Here is a 15,313-nt window from a genome sequence, read left to right as displayed (position 1 = left end):
TTCCACTTTTCCGGAGCAAGTACGCGCGCATCAGCCCCAGAGAAACGAAGGGGATTTAAAACCGACAGGACAGTCGATCAGGAGCATGTGCAAAATATGGATTGTAATCAGTGAAGCCTGCCCAGGTGGGCTTAATTAAATTCAGGGTCTTTACTTTGACCTATAGCGTGTTTTCTTCGATCTCAATGTTACATTGCACTCTATCGCGACGCCTTGATTCTCCGTTCTTCAAGACTTTGTATGCACATCAAGTCCCCCTGATTATCGCTCTATGCATGCCACTATGGAGAAGTGATTGTCATCCGTCCTGTCGTAGGTAAATCACAAACGAAGGGTTCAAAGGGTTAGGTACGGGAATAACCATGGAGTTGAGCGGTAATACGCAGAGAATCACCCCGCTTGGATTTTGAGGCTTTCCATGATCAGCTGTTTAACTTGATTTTGTCGCTGACCGTCGAGTGAAACCTCCAACCCTTTGTCCCAATACTCGACCTTGCTCGCTGTCCTTAGTAACGGCTACTTACATTTGTGGCTGATTGGTTCCACTTTGTTGGTGTGATTCTTATCCCCATTCAAGCCCGAAAAACGGCAATGCTATCACAAGCGCAGCGTGTGAAGGTGATACTGCTTCTCCCCGAGTACTATGGACCAAGCTGAGTCGGTTTGTGTTCTCGCCCCTTCTATTCAAACACATTCATCCAATCAGTTTCCATCCCAGTCAAAACGAAGACGGGATACCCAAGGCAGCGGGACAACGTTGTCTTCCACCTCAATGCTAAAGGCTCCAATAGGAAATCATGCAACACGGCCTGAACAACATGCTTACTCTTCATTTCTCAGAAATAGCCAACTGATCCGCAGGCATGACATCCAAAAGCACCGCCACCAGTCGTCCGAAGTAGTCCGAATTTACCGCGTCAAACTCGCAAGCTTCCTTTGCCTAAGCCAGCTTGAAGCTCCCGCCTTGCGTGTCAACCATCGCACTTCTTATGATTGCGTTTCCATATTACTGCCTGCTACATCCGTGAGCATTCACTACTTAGTCAGGATATAATACTACACTACACAATAGTTAGATGAATAGAACTATGCATCCTACTTAGCTCACGGTCAAAAACCCCTCGATCTTTGACCCAGCATTCCCCCATGGTAATCATACACTCAATCCGGTCAGCATTATCAAGTGCCCCACCATCTGGAAGGGTCCTCCGTCCGTGAAGATGTGCCAATCCGGAGGAGGAAAGGCTCCACTTCGCCGTGGTTCCGGCTCGAAGTGCCCGCTGTCACCAACTGAGTCGCCAGTTCAGAGAATATTAGTTCTTTCAGAGACCAGGAATATGCGATGTGCGAAGATAATAAGTCCGTTTGAGGACAAGGTATATTTATATTACAATCATCACTATCGATGTATCAATATTCGAACTTGTGTCCATATATATCTTCAGCCTGCGCATGGGAGTTGCTTCTCCGACGGAAAATCTTGTCTGCAAAATTCCTCACACTAATGCTCACACGTCTTGTCGGTGGCCTGTCGGACTTAATATCGAGGGTCTCTAGCGGAGGTCTTCCATCCTCGCTGACACGCGGCGTCACAAACCGCTTGACAAACCCGGCATTGTAGGACACCGACCTTCGACGGGCGGGCATGTCCGATGTGCAACTGTCCAGAGAACTACTTGCCGGACTTGTGTTGACATGCGGTAGTTGATGTGAAGGATTAACAAGGGATAGGCTTGGGCGAGCAGGGAACGTCTGCGCTCTCTGCGGACCACCACAGTTACTAAGTGTGCGTTTTTGCAACGTCGATGGTGTCCTGCAGATACCCGACCCAGGCAGTCCACTTTGTCTAAGGTTGACCCACGATGCAGTTGCAACCATCAGAAGTTTGATGTCTTCGGGGACCACTTTCGTCAATCGTGACTGAATTTCAGGTGGGTTCGAGACGATCCAGTCGCTGGCAAGCTTAGAATCTAGTGGTGTGTTTCGAGTTGGAGGATAACGACCGCTTGAGGTCGACATGGTATTATAAGTGTCAAAGACGTCCAGCGTATTTGACATGAGGGAACCCATGATTGGGTGCCGCCTTGTGTCGGGGTGTATCATACTGAATGTCCACTTGACTTCCGCAGGTAATGGGCTCGGTGGTGGTGTTTGTTCTACAGTATTCTTAGGCATGGGGGATGTTGGCGTTGAGGTCTTCTTGACCCATCTCGCCGTACTGATTCGTCCTCGCTCGTCAACTCCAATGAACTCGTATGATCCATTAGCCATCAAACTTGACTCCCAGGTCGATCCATCTTCCATCACGATTTCAGCGGACTCGTCACCCATTTGGGGAAGTGGGCTAATAACTGCAACGACATCCCTTTGGTCAAGCGAGTCTTCAGTATCGAGAGATCCTGGCGATGCTGGCGTGTCATAGTCCTCACTGCGAACAATAAGAAGATCATTTATGCCTAGGGTTGGCTTTGTATGGAACAGGCGAGGGCAACGCTTGGCCATACGAGGTACAATCTGCGAGCCCGTAATGAGGCTGGACGGTACTACGTCAAATGCGGGTATTGGGCGCTTCTCGCCGACTTCTTGTAATTGAAGGAGCAGTCGTGGGCGATGAACCAATCGGCGTTGTCTGGCTCCTGGTCGAGGTGCTGGGTGTGCAAGGAGAAATTGTGTAGATTTTCTGAAGGTGCGCTTCCTCCTCCTTCTTCTAGGTGCCGTTGATGAATCACTTAGGTCACTTATATCTGAGCAGGCAGCAGAGCCTTCGTCTTCGCTCTGAACCTCTGACGGTGGCAAGTCGTCATCAGTCTCTGGTTCACGAAAGCGAACCGACAGATCTCGCCGGGGCATGTACTCTGACTTGGGCCTAGGACGAGAGGTCCGTCGCACAGGCGTCACTGTAGTCACAGGCGGGAGTTTCTCATGGTATGACATTGGTCGGGGTTGTGTTAAGGAAGTGACGTCTGCTGATAATGGCCTTGTTGTTTTATCAGCATCTGACCGGCGTCGAAGCGCTGATCGGAGGAAGGGCAACGCTCCTTGGGGCGCTTGTGTCGGTCGATTTGTCGAGTACTCGTGGCCGTGAAGGCTAGCACCAGCATGCAGAAACATGATAGCCAAGCCAAGTTCGGGTCGAGCTCATGCAGCAGCTCAATCCAAGATATCGTTGATATTAGACAGAAGATCAGCTCTGACGTCAAATATGGCTGAGTGAAGATTGATGGCGAATGTAAACAAATACCAAGACCACCAAGTGAGGCAGGTCAAGTTATGATATGTGTTTCAGTGGTTTTCAAAGCCGAATACGCAGCTAAAGCACAGGGCGTGATGGAGCAATAAAGTAACCGATCTGGCGGGATGTTAAGCCGGGGAAGATGTGGTCCGATGGGACCAGGATGAGCGAGATGGGATGATACGGAAATGGTCGACCCGCCGTGGAAGCCAGCACTTGGACAATACACGAACCGGCAGATGACGAGATGTTGGGCAAGGTGTCAAGAGATAAGAGGTTGGCCCGATATCGTCAGGGGAGGTGGATAGGAAGAAAGATGGTATTATGAGAGACCGCGCGCAACTCTGTGAAGGTATGAACTGATCGCGTGGGGTCTGTCAAGTATTAAAGTCAGCTCTGGATAAAGCGGTCACCGTAAAAGACGGATGAAAAGCGAAAATGGTTGAGCAGCGGGAAGCTAGCTGTAAGGCGTTATGGGCTCATGGGTAAGGTGAAGATTATACGGTCAAGAAGACAAGGACTCGAAGCGGTGGAAGATACTCGGGTGTATATCAGAAGCAGGCGCGATGATGGGCAGATCCAGGGGTCGAGCTGGGGTAAGCAGTGGCTTGCCTGGAGCGTCATGACATGGCCGTCAAGAAGGCGTCAACGGAATCCGCCTCAGAGCCAGGGATAGGGCGGTCAAGCCGCTCAGGCACAGCTCAAGTCTGCTCAACGATGCCGCAAGACTCCATCCGCTAATCAATAGAAGGGCCAGGGGTAGAAAGAGCGGCGCCGGGAGCAACATGCCGCAGACACGCGAAAACAGGGGACAGAAGAAGCGAGTGTCGACTTACGTATTAGTGCATGCGCAGCATCGAAAAGTGTTGAGTCTGGCGGCTAAAGGCCCAAAAGGTGAAGTGAATTATTTGCAAGGCTGGGAAATAGAAAAGAGAAAGTCAAAGGGAAACAGAACGAGAAAAGAAAGGGAAAGGAAAGGAGGAGCTAGAGAAAGTAAAAGGGTGGTAAGATGAATGAGTGAGGCCGCCCTGGGATCGGCGGGTTGGATATTAATTAGAGGTCCAGGTGGTGACCCCAAAGGCTCAAGCTGTTACTGGTGGCTGCCGTCGTCCCTGTTTACTTTATTGGCTCGAGATGTCTCTGGCGGTTTTGCTTTTTGTTTGTGTACCGGTACTTTGGGCTTTGAGCGTTGGACCACCTGGCTGGTTCCCCAGGAAATTTCCTTTTTTAGTAACCAGTCCTGATGATCGCAGTGCAGTTACTGTTTTGTTCGACTTATATTCCCCTATTACGTCGATGTCGTGTGCCAGTCAAGTCTGTGTCACCAGATCGAGGTCTTCTTTCTAGCAAGCGATTCTAGTCTCTCCGATCGAGGAAACAGGGCCAGACAGCTTCTGTGAGTATCGAGGGATCAAGATCGAATAATGTCGACGGGGGAGGGCAATAGCAGAAACATTCATCAGCTGTTGAGAAGAGGCTGGCAGATACCCTGCTCTGTCAGTCCATGCTCTGGCTTTAATCCTTTTTTTTTTTTTCATGTTAGCGGCCCCAAGTGCTAGAGCCAGCCTTGACCTTGAAAAGCACGGGATGAATTTTTCTTCACTTTTCCTTCTTCCTTCTCCCGTGTCTTCCAGCTCATCCTTGATATTAGTGAGGTGGGGGAGCGGGTCACTAATCCATGAACGCGCCCGATGCATCCATGATCCATCCTACAAAAACCTCATGCGACTGATGAGAGGCATGCATGTCGGTGCCCGCTAAGTTCAGCCCAGTTAAGTCTGGTAAACAAGCTCTGGGAGGATCAGGGGATCAAATCGATATCTCGCAACACTGGAATGAATGTCTTATGAGGTGAGGTTGCCCTACCTCACCACGGCCAGGGCCTTTCAGTCAAGTCAATGCAAGCTGCGGCACCTCCCGTACCAGATTCGTCCGAGCTGGGAAATAGATGGACGCCAACCCGAACACGAGAAAGGCTGGTAAGCCAATCGAGTTAAATGAGACATGCAAACAACATGATTCAGACTCGTGAGCTCCTCCTAACTTTAGTGCTGTTCCTGTTTTAATGGCTGCCCTCGTGCCTCGCCATCTGTTTGCTGTCCATAACGGTTTAGCATAACTTTCTCCCGTAGAACCGGGAGTGATGGGGTGGATGTCTGTCTGACTTCTCGTCACTCTTAGTGGCTGATCCACTCTTCTGATTACGGTGTTGCGGTCAAAGACTACTAATGAAGTTTTGACGTTTCTCAGCCGCGATTTAGACACATCCATCGGTCCATATAGTATCAACGTCGTATCGGCCCAAAGTCAACTGCTCCGCGGGGTTACGGAATCACTTGCTACTGGTCAGCATCGACATTTATGGCAACTATTTGGGCACAGAGCGGGGTGCGTCGCACATTTTGGATGCCGCGACCATGTAAGAGCCTCAGTCTGAGTTCAAGCCTTCAAACAGGTTCCATGGACAAAGTCCCAATTCCATACCAGACATCAATCATTACGAAGTTTGCCTATCGTAGCAGTTCTTGCGCCCACTCTTCTCCGTAAACACATCCTCAGTTACAAGTTCAAGTCAGATCACGCATCAATCTCTTCAATAGCGGTCGAGTAGTTGTATATCAGACCTAAGCTTTGGCATGCAGGCAACGACAAGGATGAGATCGTGCATGCATGTACATACATATCGCCAACTCAGAATCCTAGACCGCCTGTCTGTCAGTGAAACGAGCCAATTGCCAAACGACAACAACTACGAACGCCGTTTTAATGGTCTGCTCTATCGTGTTATTTCTATTTTGTTGGGGTGCTGGTTGAAGCTATCGTTAATTCTTTGCAGCTTCACACCACCTAAAACTCATCTTCGCTTGCAAAATCTCCCAGTATCATCTGGTCGAAATAGCAGCATGTTTCAAGCATTAAAACATCAGTTTCGGCCAAATTGGCATCTCCAGCACTCGCTAATTCATATCATTGGCGTCTTCTATAAGTCCAATCGGCTCCCCACAGTAACAACTGTCAGTTATCCCACAAACATGTGTTGACCCTTCTCCACGAGCATTGTATTCTCTTATATTATGTGATTTTGGGTCATATGTTATTCAAGAGAATAGTCGAGATGTGAGATTTTCATTATTGTCGAGTCTTTCATCTACCCAGGTAGTATCCATGGTTTCTGAAACTACTTTTATTCCTTTCCTAGTCTCAGCACCCTTTCGCCAATCATCAACAGAGCCCACGTCCTAACCGGCTACGCGGAAGGCTGGCGATATGAAAGAACTGGCAAAATCGTAACCGGTGCATCCAGCATCTCCTCGCCGCTAAATCCCTGGAGCAAAGGAGATCCAGAATGGTTCTGAATGATTCTGAATGCCGATGGCTGCCATGAGGGGTAGAGCAATCGAATACACCGCAAGATATTATTCTTCACTCATCACATAATAGTCTTTTCATTGCAAGTTCATGCAATTCAACGACCCAATATCGTACCCTGGCATTTAAAACACTATTCTCGTCCTCAAGGTACAGGTACTTTGCCACGTCCAGTCATTCTGGCCATCCAGCGTCAGGGTGATGATAGCTTACTGAAACACCACAAACTCGAAATCATCTCACTTATCACAAATTTTCTGACGGATCCCTTGCCCCGATCCATCATTCAAGCGCGCGGCTGCATATCTCAGATCAATCAATGCCGGGCAACGTCTCGGAAATCGGCAATTTTTACTTGTCCGATCCGTCCAGACGTTTCGGACGTCTCGGTACTGATTATCGAGACTACGAAAATATTGATCAGCTCGCCGCTGTGGGTTAGTGATCATCTTCACGGGAGCCTCGGGACAAGGATGGGCAGCCATGAGCTGAGATTTGCATTTCAAGCTTGAAAACATCGTCAGCTGCTCAAATCATGCTGTTCTGATAGGATGGTTCGTAACATGCGGCTCAACCCTCCAGTCAGCAAATGCAGCCCTACTCATACTTTAGCTTGTATTAGGCTGCTTATGTGTGCCATGATGTGGCATGAATTGTTTGAATGGGTGTCATCTAGCTTTCGTAAACTGACGACGAAGAACGCAAAACTTTAATTACTGAATATATGCCAAAGACACGAAAAGCCTGAACGCCATCAGAGTCAGGACTCCAACCCAGATTTGAGTTTCGGCCCCTTATTCTAGGGTTTGTCAATGTAAGATTGCATACATAACGGTTCCCTAAAGCTGTCGGCTGTCCTTTGAATTTTCGAGCAAGTTTATCAACAACAAAATGCACTTGTCCACTGAGCATCGTACCTTCTTGCCATTGATATCAAGTCCTGAAGATCAGGGATAAATCGCCGACCAATAGCATTGTGGTCATGGCTAACACTTGGCTAACACTTGGCTAACACGATACGCGAGGGTTAGTTAACAAGATACCTTATCTTAGCAACTTCCAGTACGCATTGCAGTCTTCTATGAACTGGACAACCAGCTTAAACAATTACACTTATTCTCTGCGGGTAAACGAGCTGAGATGATGAGTTCTGAAGTGAGGACTGCAAATTGCCATATTTCAATCCCGAGTGCCTTAAATTCGGCATTCACACGGATACATCGGGAATAGTCCCTTTGTGATGGCCGTTTCAACTCCCATGGAACTTCAAAATCCGGGGTAGTCCTTAGTCATCGAGCCGCTAACCTGTAAAATTCCCCCACTATGTTCAAGCTTTCACCACCATTTAGTTAATCGCATGCATCAACACCAATATGCTTCAATTATACCGGTAATCTCCATGTGCACCCACCCACACAAACCGCAGTCGCCATGATTCGCCAACACTTTGTCGCGTCGCGCAGTTCGCAGCATAGAGTCGCCGCATTGGCACTCTATCGAGCACTCTTGAAAACAGCGTCCAATGTGCCCTTACCGCATCATCTCCATTCTGGTGGACGCAAACACCCTTTAATAAGAATAGTGAGAGAGCGATTCGCCAAGAATAAGCCACTCACCAGCTTCAGGCTTCTTTACGACTCAATGGCTGCAGGATACAAGGTTTGAGGTTTGGACAGGATTTGGTCTACACGGTCTAATACTCTGTTCAGTTTCTTACTTTATTAACGAAAGGACGAGATACAAAGTCGCCCGAGCACTCTGAGATACTTCGACATCTCCGCAAACGCAACTTGACGGCCAATCTGTCGCGTCTAGAAGCCCCCTCCTACAAAAAGCCACCCCGTTCGAAGCAACGGCTCAATCCTCCACTCTTCACCAAAGTCTCTGCCCCTAATGAGCCTGTTAAATACGAACCATCTATCCGCCCTCTTCCAAAAACAGCATTTGTAGGCGAGAGGAAGGTGCCAGTTACTGGTAACACTGCTGAGTTGCTGTCGTTCGTTCGAATTAAGAAACCACAGCCGAGGGTGTTCTCGCGGGCAATTAGTAGAAAGACAACCATATTTCGACGGTCGGTTAGAACTCTTCTGAGAGTTTCCAATAAGGATATGCCGAGGGCTCAATTAGACGATCGATGGGACGCCATGATGGACAAATTGCTACTTAAGGAAGGCTTTGGGGATCAGGTTGTACGGGATGGGCCACTAGCTTCATATCACTTCACTGCGACTCTGACAAAGGCTTGGTTGGATCAAAAACTAATGAAGATCACAAACGACCAGACGGCTCGCGCTAAAGCCGTGAGCAGTCTTATTGGGCAAGAACTTGCACTGGCCAAGGAAGAAAAGAAGAGTGGTTCAAAGCCAACTGATCCTAAAGTAGCAAGGGAGACTTTGGATACAATCCTAACTGAATATCGCCAAAAGCAGGCCGAAATGGAACGGACGAAAAACAATTCATTTGAAGACCCGTTCTTGTCTGAACAATGGGTCGCAAGGGCACAAAGGTTGGAAGATGAATATGCCAGGAAGTATGGAGTCAGTGTGGACAACAGTGGTAGACGTGTCTCGTGGGCAAAGAGGCAAGGGCTGGCCAAGAAAGAGAATTCTCTCTTAGGAGCGGTGGAATCTGACAAAGAAGCTCAATTCTTCAGTCAAATTGCGACCATGCGAAGAGGTGGCTAATAGCAGGGTCGGTAATATTCTTCAATTATACCCAGAATCTGTCATTTATAGTGGAATTGGAAAGAACATAGACATGTACAATATTAGAGGTAGATGGGATATGATACCCTTTGTATTCAACTTTTGGCTGCAAATTCTGTGTAGATCGTAACTTGAATTGCACAAAATTCCTAAAATCGTATGCCCAAAACATCCACATCGTTCATCAACGTCGTCGTTCTGTCATGATACATGTTCTTAGACAGGTTCTGCCTCCAGCTGTCTATTAGACCTATTCTAATGTGCGCGTGGTCGAGTAATCATCTTCAACGTCTTTTTCCCCTCGTTTGCGACTTCAGCCCAGCTCTTTAACGATTGGAGTGAGGGCACAGATGGTCGGCGTGTCTGATCGCCGTCGATGCTCGCCAGGTCTGACCGAAGAGTTCTCGGGGATGACATAGTGGAAAATGGCATTGAGAAGGCAGGGCTGCTCGGCTCTGACGGCGCTGGCCGGGGTTCAGGGGTCACCACTCTCGCATCGGGTTGATCAGGCTGTCTGGACAATTGTCCCCATTGAGGTCCTTTTGCAGAGTCCATAGGAAGCGGGTTGCGGTCCAGGGCTGGGCTGCTTTGCAGAGGTGTTGGATTTGTCTCGATGCTGTGTCGAGAGAATACTGATGAGGACATGCTGCTATCCGTGAGGCTTTGGTCACGATTGAGATTCGGCGTTTCACTTCGAGACGGTGTAACCGGCAAGGGGAGCTTCGAGCCAGATCCACGCGAGCGCAAAGTATAACCCGAAATATTGGTGAAACTTGGCGATCTTGAGGTCGGGAATTCGATTGAACCTCTGGGGGTTATGTCATTCGGGGGTCGCGGTGAGACGGCTTGTCGTTGTAGTGGTGAGGCCCTCTGTTCTGGAGGGAGACGTTGATAAGACCGAGACCATGGCTGAAAGGATGGCCTTGCCGCTGGCGTAACTGGCGTCGACTTCGATTTTGGTGACGATTCAAGCCCAGGCCCAGATTCAAGATTCGTCGTGCTGCTTCGACAGGGTCGCGGCATCGCCATTCTGCTCGGAGGCTTAGTCGTGCTACTCCTCCTTTTGGCATTATCTGCCTCTAACGTATGACACCTATCCTCCATATCCTTTAGCTTCTTTTGAAGCATGACCACAGCCTGTTTATGTTCATCAACCTCGCGCTGGACTCGAGACTCGTATGTTCTGTCTCGTCCTTCGAGCTCAGCAACCTTTTGTTTCAAGCGATCGTTTTCTTTCCGAAGGCTCGTCAATGCCGTGAGCTTCTTATCCCACTTGTCTTCGACCCACGATATTGGCCTTTTACAACACTCTCCATGATAAATTTGATGGATTCCTCCTAGCATGGAAAGTTTGTCATCAATTTTGTATGCGTGTAATCGGTTTTTGGGGTTTGGAGTGATCATTCGAGCAATCAAGTTGACAACTGGCCGGGGACGAACTGTTTCTTGGCCCTCGTAGGTAAACATAAAAGGGGGGGTGACCAAGGCATGAGAGGTAAGCTTTTCCAAATGAGCATTCAGCTTTTGCTCTCGCTCACGAAGCTGTTCTTCCTGAGTATTCCTAGATGGGTATCTTAACGCTTCGTCAAACTCGGCCAACCGAACATTATACAGAACGGTTGCAATATTTAGAAACACTAAACCAAGTGAGTAGATATCTGACAACTGCATGCTGGAACCGTTGTTGGCATACAATTCGGGGGCTCGCCACCTCTCAGTCCCCGGTACTCCCTCTGTCATAGTTTGATCCTGTCCACTAACATCTCTCGAGACGCCAAAATCAGCAAGGTAGACTCGGTCCGCCTTGAGCAGGATATTAGATGGCTTGATGTCAAGATGCCTTACATCATTCTGGTGGCAATAGGCCAATGCGCGAGCAATGCAACCTATTGTATTGCGCAAGAATTCGAGTGGGCATTTTGTTGTTGAGTGGAGAAGCTGGTCTTCAGATGATTGCTCTATGGCACTCAAATCCTTGATGTCTAAAGCATCTAGCCTCTCGAGGATGTCTTCACGATCCCCTTCTCCCATGCGTAGGTATTCTAAGTCTTCGAGAAGAGTGCTCAGATTACAGACGGCAGCAGGCCAGATGAGCAGGCATAATTCGTGGGTTCGAGGTGCGTATGTGGCAACCAATTTGACGACATGGCGATGGTCGAGTTTCTGCATGGTCAAGCTCTCCTTGCGCAGATCGTCGATAGTAAACCCGCGTCGGCGTGGGATCCTTTTACGGGCAAGACAGACAGACCCGTAGGAGACCTTCTCAACGCGACCGAATGCGCCATATCCCAGATCTTCAAGTTTAGCAAGTTTTGTGTCAAAGCGCTTCGCATCGGGGCCATTGAAGAGCGGTTTGTTTCTGCGCAGCCAATGTCAGCATCGAAGGTGTGCGCAGCTCGCCTATGAATAGCTTACATGCCGGGCCAACTATCATCATCATTCCAGCTTTCTATGATGCTAAGCTCCTGGACCTCGCGCTCGGCCTCCCATACACGACCATAGTGCTGGGTCGGACCTGTTTGCCCGACTCTGGTCCATCCCCGGGCCCAGTCGCCCATGCTGAGGGACGCTCAAGGTAAAGCAAATGTCGTCGGGGGTGGGGTGGTACTTCGCGAAATGATAGCCCCGTCAAAGTAAAATAGAAGCCATAGTGTGGCAAAGCCCGATATCTTTGTTAGTTATAGGGTCAACGATGATTGACAGAATTGATTTTTCTGGAGCAAAGAGGGCAAACCAGGCGCATATGCTGAAGATGCTGGCGTGAGGTTGAATGAAGAGGTTATGAAACGACAGAATAATAAAGTCGTTTGCTGGTGGGTAGAAGTCCCAGGCCCCTGTCGCGAAAGTGGCAGTGACATTTTGGTGGCCTACCTAGGTGCATCCAGCGCAAGGCTGACCCATTTAGGACTACCCTGAAGCAGGGGGTCTTTGAGGGTTGAACAGCTGCTAATTGGATCGATCGGACGCAAACTTCTTCTGCGTGAATATTCTATATACATAAGGGGACGAGTGAAAACATCTTGGTTTCCTTTGATCCTACTGCACGCCTTAGACTGGATACAGTTGGTTCAAGCAATGGTTTGCTGTCTCTCTGTCTTGCATTTACATATCAACTTTTGGTCCCGCCCAAATTCATCCCCCCGGTTTGGACACTGCCTCTTCAGTGGGTCAAACGTCGCTCCGATCCGCTGGAACCCACTAACCATTTAAGGCTGAGCAATGGCCAAGCCCCTCTCATGCGATGTCTTGGTGCATGTAGATATCTGCATCTCATAGATGGTTTTGGGAGGGCAGAACAGTCAACAATGACTTGTGTAACATTGAAATACTTACACTCTCAACACAAGCAATTGCAAAACATCCCGACAAAGACAACGAGCAATTTCAAAGCCTGGGTTTCCTGTTCCTGAATGTACTCCGTAAGGTAGTGCCTATCTTGATTGATCATCAATTTTCTGACGCTAGTCGATAAGCAGACATCGATCGGCATTTGAGATCCTAGCCGATGCATAGCCATCTTTCCCCTTCACCACCAACCCCAACATCATCTCACGTCTCTGCCCCTATCGTTCCGCCTTCATCTAAGTATCATCCTCGCCTTTGCTCCGTACCCTCCGCACCCTCCGCAGATCCCCACCCCGGCATACGGAGCACAATCGGCGGAGCTCCGATTTTCATCCGGCTTCAACGAGTCATACAGTCGTTGTCCCGGCGGTTACTCTTAACACATACCAATAGACTCATAAACTCGAAACGCTTGTGACTACAGCTGATCATCACATGATCTATATTGACCGTTTCCCTGTGGCTATCCTCCACGGACTTCATCGTTCAATACACCCCCCACTTTAGGTCAGAACGCCCTCATTCAACAAGCAATCAACATGCTTGAAGAACCTCAGACCACTCCTGAGTCGCTGTCAACGCGGAAGCGATCTAAGGCTTCTGAAGAAAACGAAGAGGAACGGAATAAGAAGCGATCAAGAGGCCGTCCACGCCTTGACACCAGAGATGAGACGGCTCAAGATGTGAGTTCAGTCGATGGGTCAAACCCTTCACTCAGCCTGATCTCATTCTGATTGACAATTTTCACAGCGTCGTCGAACGCAGATTCGACTGGCTCAAAGAGCCTATCGTAATCGCAAGGATACTGCCATTACGACCCTCGAGGACAAAGTCAAGGATCTTGAAGATGCTAATGAAAACATGAGCAAAGAGTTCATGAACTTTTTTGACTTTGTTCTTTCCCAGGGAATGCTGGAAGGTGCACCTGAAGTTGCAAGACGTCTCAATGATACAACCCGCAAGTTTCTCTCACTCACAAGGAAATCCGCCGATGATTCAAACCGCGATGGCATCGAAGATACTCCAGCCTCTGCGCAATCACAAGAGCAAGTTGTGTCACAGCCCCCAGGACGGCACCCATCTGGCTCCGACTCCAGCACTTCTGGCTCGGGGAGTGGTGAATTCATGTTGCAGAACCCACCTGGTTTTAGCGCTTCTCAAGAGAAGAGCCTGTCTACTCCACGAAGACCGGATCCCACTATACGGCAACAGGCTACGCCTCCCTTGAACCTGCCTTACGAAATTATCACAATGCCAACTACAGATAATGCCAGTTTCCCTATTTACAACACGCAAACGACAATCAGTTTCGAGCAAAATCCTTTCCTTCAATCACCCTTTCCCAACGTCCATTCGCCAGCCACATATGCGCCTCAAGAACGGAGTTTTGGTCGCCGCCTTCAGAGAGCAACTTTGGAGGCTGGTCTGAGGTTGGCATCGATGGCCAATCCACCTCCTCATCGATATGCTGAGGTCTTTGGATTTTGTCTACTATTCGAACCCAGGGAGTCTATCATTCGCCGCATATCTAGCACATTGGCAAGAGTGAGCCAGGAATCAATGTTTGTCTGGAGTTACCCTTTCACAAACCTGGGTGGTGCTGGGACTTTCTTCGCAAACAATGGAGAAGCCGGAGTAAATACAGCAACAGGAGCCAATGGGAATGCGATACCGCTAGGAAATCAAGGGCTGGCACAGCCTCTGAAGCCACAGGAGATGACTGGGTTTTCAATGGGCCCTTTTAACCAAGACGTTGAAGCGACCAAAGGTGACCACATCGACAAACGCATGCGAATGATGTACCAGGGATTTGAAGGGGACTTCTTTGATGCAGATGAGGTGGAAACATATCTACGTCAACGGGGTATCATGATACCTGCTAACGTGGATTTCGTTGATGCTGAAATTGATATGGGCTCGTTTGACGAAACTCCAGACCTTTCGGGCTTAGGAACGAGCAGCAGCTTCTTCGGAACACAGCAACCTCCTGCGTCAAGCCAGATGCATTATATGCCGTCTCAGCAAGCCACAAGTGACATATCGAGTATGTGGCAAAGTACGATACCTACCACCCTCGCTACCACCACAGCGTCAATGACACAAGCTTCTCTCATGGCACCTGCAATGGGCGTAGACTTCATCAACATTATGCCAACAGTTGAGGCAACTGATCCTGGGCAGTTTGGTACAGGGATGGGATCTCTCATGGATTCATCATATTTCCCTCGAGATTGGGCCACAGATGCCAGTTGGATGAAGACAAAAGTGACGATGGATGTGAATCGACTAGTAGCAGGTGAGTTCCTTCAGCTTGTGTTATGAAGCCAGTAACTAATGAAGTATAGAAATGACAAGCAGGGCAGTCTGTTTAGGTCGCACGCCAGGCTTACGACCAAAGGATATAGACAGAGCAGTTAAGTCATCTATTGTACTGGCTCAGGCATAACATCGCAATTCCTGTTTGCTTACCATTGGGTATTATAATCTTGAACATTTAACTCCGATATGATTGAAAAAGAGCCTATGAATGTTGGCGCATTTGCATGGTGTTAGGGCAGCGCGAAACTCGTGTCAAACCCTGGGAGTTGATTGAAGAAATATTCATGTATCATATTATGGGCGTATACCCTTGAAAACTCTTATCTATAATGTTTTAAATGAT

At 48.6% G+C, this 15,313-nt stretch overlaps 4 protein-coding genes across 4 annotated transcripts; 2 read left to right on the top strand and 2 right to left on the bottom strand.

The window, feature by feature from the left end:
- Positions 1 to 1,410: 1,410 nt before the first annotated feature.
- FTJAE_11311 (uncharacterized protein) lies at positions 1,411 to 3,111 on the bottom strand (the record flags this gene model as incomplete). The annotated part of the gene is made up of 1 exon (XM_037344242.1): positions 1,411 to 3,111. The coding sequence occupies one exon, from the start codon at positions 3,109 to 3,111 to the stop codon at positions 1,411 to 1,413; it is 1,701 nt and encodes a 566-aa protein (XP_037201671.1).
- Positions 3,112 to 8,032: 4,921 nt separating this feature from the next.
- FTJAE_11310 (uncharacterized protein) lies at positions 8,033 to 9,285 on the top strand (the record flags this gene model as incomplete). The annotated part of the gene is made up of 2 exons (XM_037344241.1): positions 8,033 to 8,260; positions 8,311 to 9,285. 2 exons carry the CDS (start codon positions 8,033 to 8,035, stop codon positions 9,283 to 9,285), a joined length of 1,203 nt encoding a protein of 400 aa, XP_037201670.1.
- Positions 9,286 to 9,561: 276 nt separating this feature from the next.
- Positions 9,562 to 11,864, bottom strand: FTJAE_11309 (serine threonine kinase; the record flags this gene model as incomplete). Its single annotated transcript, XM_037344239.1, has 2 exons — positions 9,562 to 11,665; positions 11,722 to 11,864. 2 exons carry the CDS (start codon positions 11,862 to 11,864, stop codon positions 9,562 to 9,564), a joined length of 2,247 nt encoding a protein of 748 aa, XP_037201669.1.
- Positions 11,865 to 13,190: 1,326 nt separating this feature from the next.
- Positions 13,191 to 15,097, top strand: FTJAE_11308 (bzip family transcription factor; the record flags this gene model as incomplete). The annotated part of the gene is made up of 3 exons (XM_037344238.1): positions 13,191 to 13,334; positions 13,402 to 14,947; positions 14,997 to 15,097. The coding sequence occupies 3 exons, from the start codon at positions 13,191 to 13,193 to the stop codon at positions 15,095 to 15,097; spliced, it is 1,791 nt and encodes a 596-aa protein (XP_037201668.1).
- Positions 15,098 to 15,313: the final 216 nt, after the last annotated feature.

This window comes from Fusarium tjaetaba, assembly GCF_013396195.1.
Source record: "Fusarium tjaetaba strain NRRL 66243 chromosome Unknown NRRL66243_c0000278, whole genome shotgun sequence".
NCBI classification, from domain to species: Eukaryota; Fungi; Ascomycota; class Sordariomycetes; order Hypocreales; family Nectriaceae; genus Fusarium; species Fusarium tjaetaba.
The sequence above is the reverse complement of the archived record's forward strand: the minus strand, read 5'-3'. Positions and strand labels throughout refer to the sequence as shown.